Genomic DNA, 1032 nt, shown 5'->3' on the forward strand with positions numbered 1-1032 from the left:
TATTTCTGAGGGAGGGGCTTCATAAAAGAAGGAAATGATCAACGCGTTTCTCAAAGAAAGGGACAGAGCGGTGTGGAATAAAGGTAAATTATGTGAAAAATAATGCGTTTTTTAACACATGTTAGACTGCACCCCATAAACACAATCAAGCCTAGAAAAAAAACAGTGAACCACCCCTTTAAATTAAGTATTTTCTGAAGCATGATTGGTTGTGTGTGTATCAGGGAGGTGGACTGTACCTTGCTGTGAAGCTGATTTGTAGCAACTGCTTACAGGATGGTGGGTCTACAAGAGCTTTCAACACACCAGAGTCTGGACTCACCCTGAACACTTCAATGCCACCTTCAGCATCTAGACACAAAACATGAGCTCAACTAGATACAAAGAAACGGCCATGATTGCAAAAATCAGATGATGAAAAACAGGATTAGAGCTGCAATCTGTTATTACAGCAACCTTGTCAATGCTAATGCAACTACATGGTCATTCCACTTCACAGCTGCTTCGTCCATAGCCAAAGCTTTTTACCTGTAAGTGCGGTCCAGTAGCTAAAGGAGCCACCTCTGTTGTAGAGGTAGACCTCTTTGACAGTTGTTTGTCCAACAAAGCAGGTGCCAAAATCCACAGTGGAACTGGAAAGGTGCAGTGTCGGTAATGCCAGATTAGCACAAAGGGACACTGTCTGAAACAGTCAAACAGACAACAGTATTTACAACATGGTTACTTGTAGAGTATTCGTATTTGGCTACAAAAGCTCAGATATCAAGAAACCTTGCTTCTGGTTCATAGATACTTTGAAGCTGAATTTTCAACAGCCATTATTTTAGTCTTCAGTGTCATATAATCGTTCTGAAATATTCTAATATGCTGATGCTCAAGAAGCATTTCTTATTATTACCAATATTGAAAACAGTTGTGCTGCTTAATATATTCTTGTGGACAACCTAATACATATTTTGTCAAGATACAGTGGGTACGGAAAGTATTCAGACCCCCTTAAATTTTTCACTCTTTGTTATATTGCAGCCATTT

The 1032-nt window shown here is 39.4% G+C and overlaps 1 protein-coding gene across 1 annotated transcript in view; it reads right to left on the bottom strand.

Annotated features, from left to right (window-relative positions):
- LOC107758308 (deleted in lung and esophageal cancer protein 1-like) overlaps positions 1-1032 on the bottom strand; it is a 17274-nt gene that overhangs the window by 1270 nt on the left and 14972 nt on the right. The window contains 2 exon segments of the mRNA XM_016576023.1: positions 240-342; positions 529-682. Of these exon segments, the coding sequence (XP_016431509.1) occupies positions 240-342; positions 529-682 (257 nt within the window).

This window comes from Sinocyclocheilus rhinocerous, unplaced genomic scaffold (genome assembly GCF_001515625.1).
Source record: "Sinocyclocheilus rhinocerous isolate Xijiao unplaced genomic scaffold, SAMN03320098_v1.1 scaffold142, whole genome shotgun sequence".
Taxonomy (NCBI): domain Eukaryota; kingdom Metazoa; phylum Chordata; class Actinopteri; order Cypriniformes; family Cyprinidae; genus Sinocyclocheilus; species Sinocyclocheilus rhinocerous.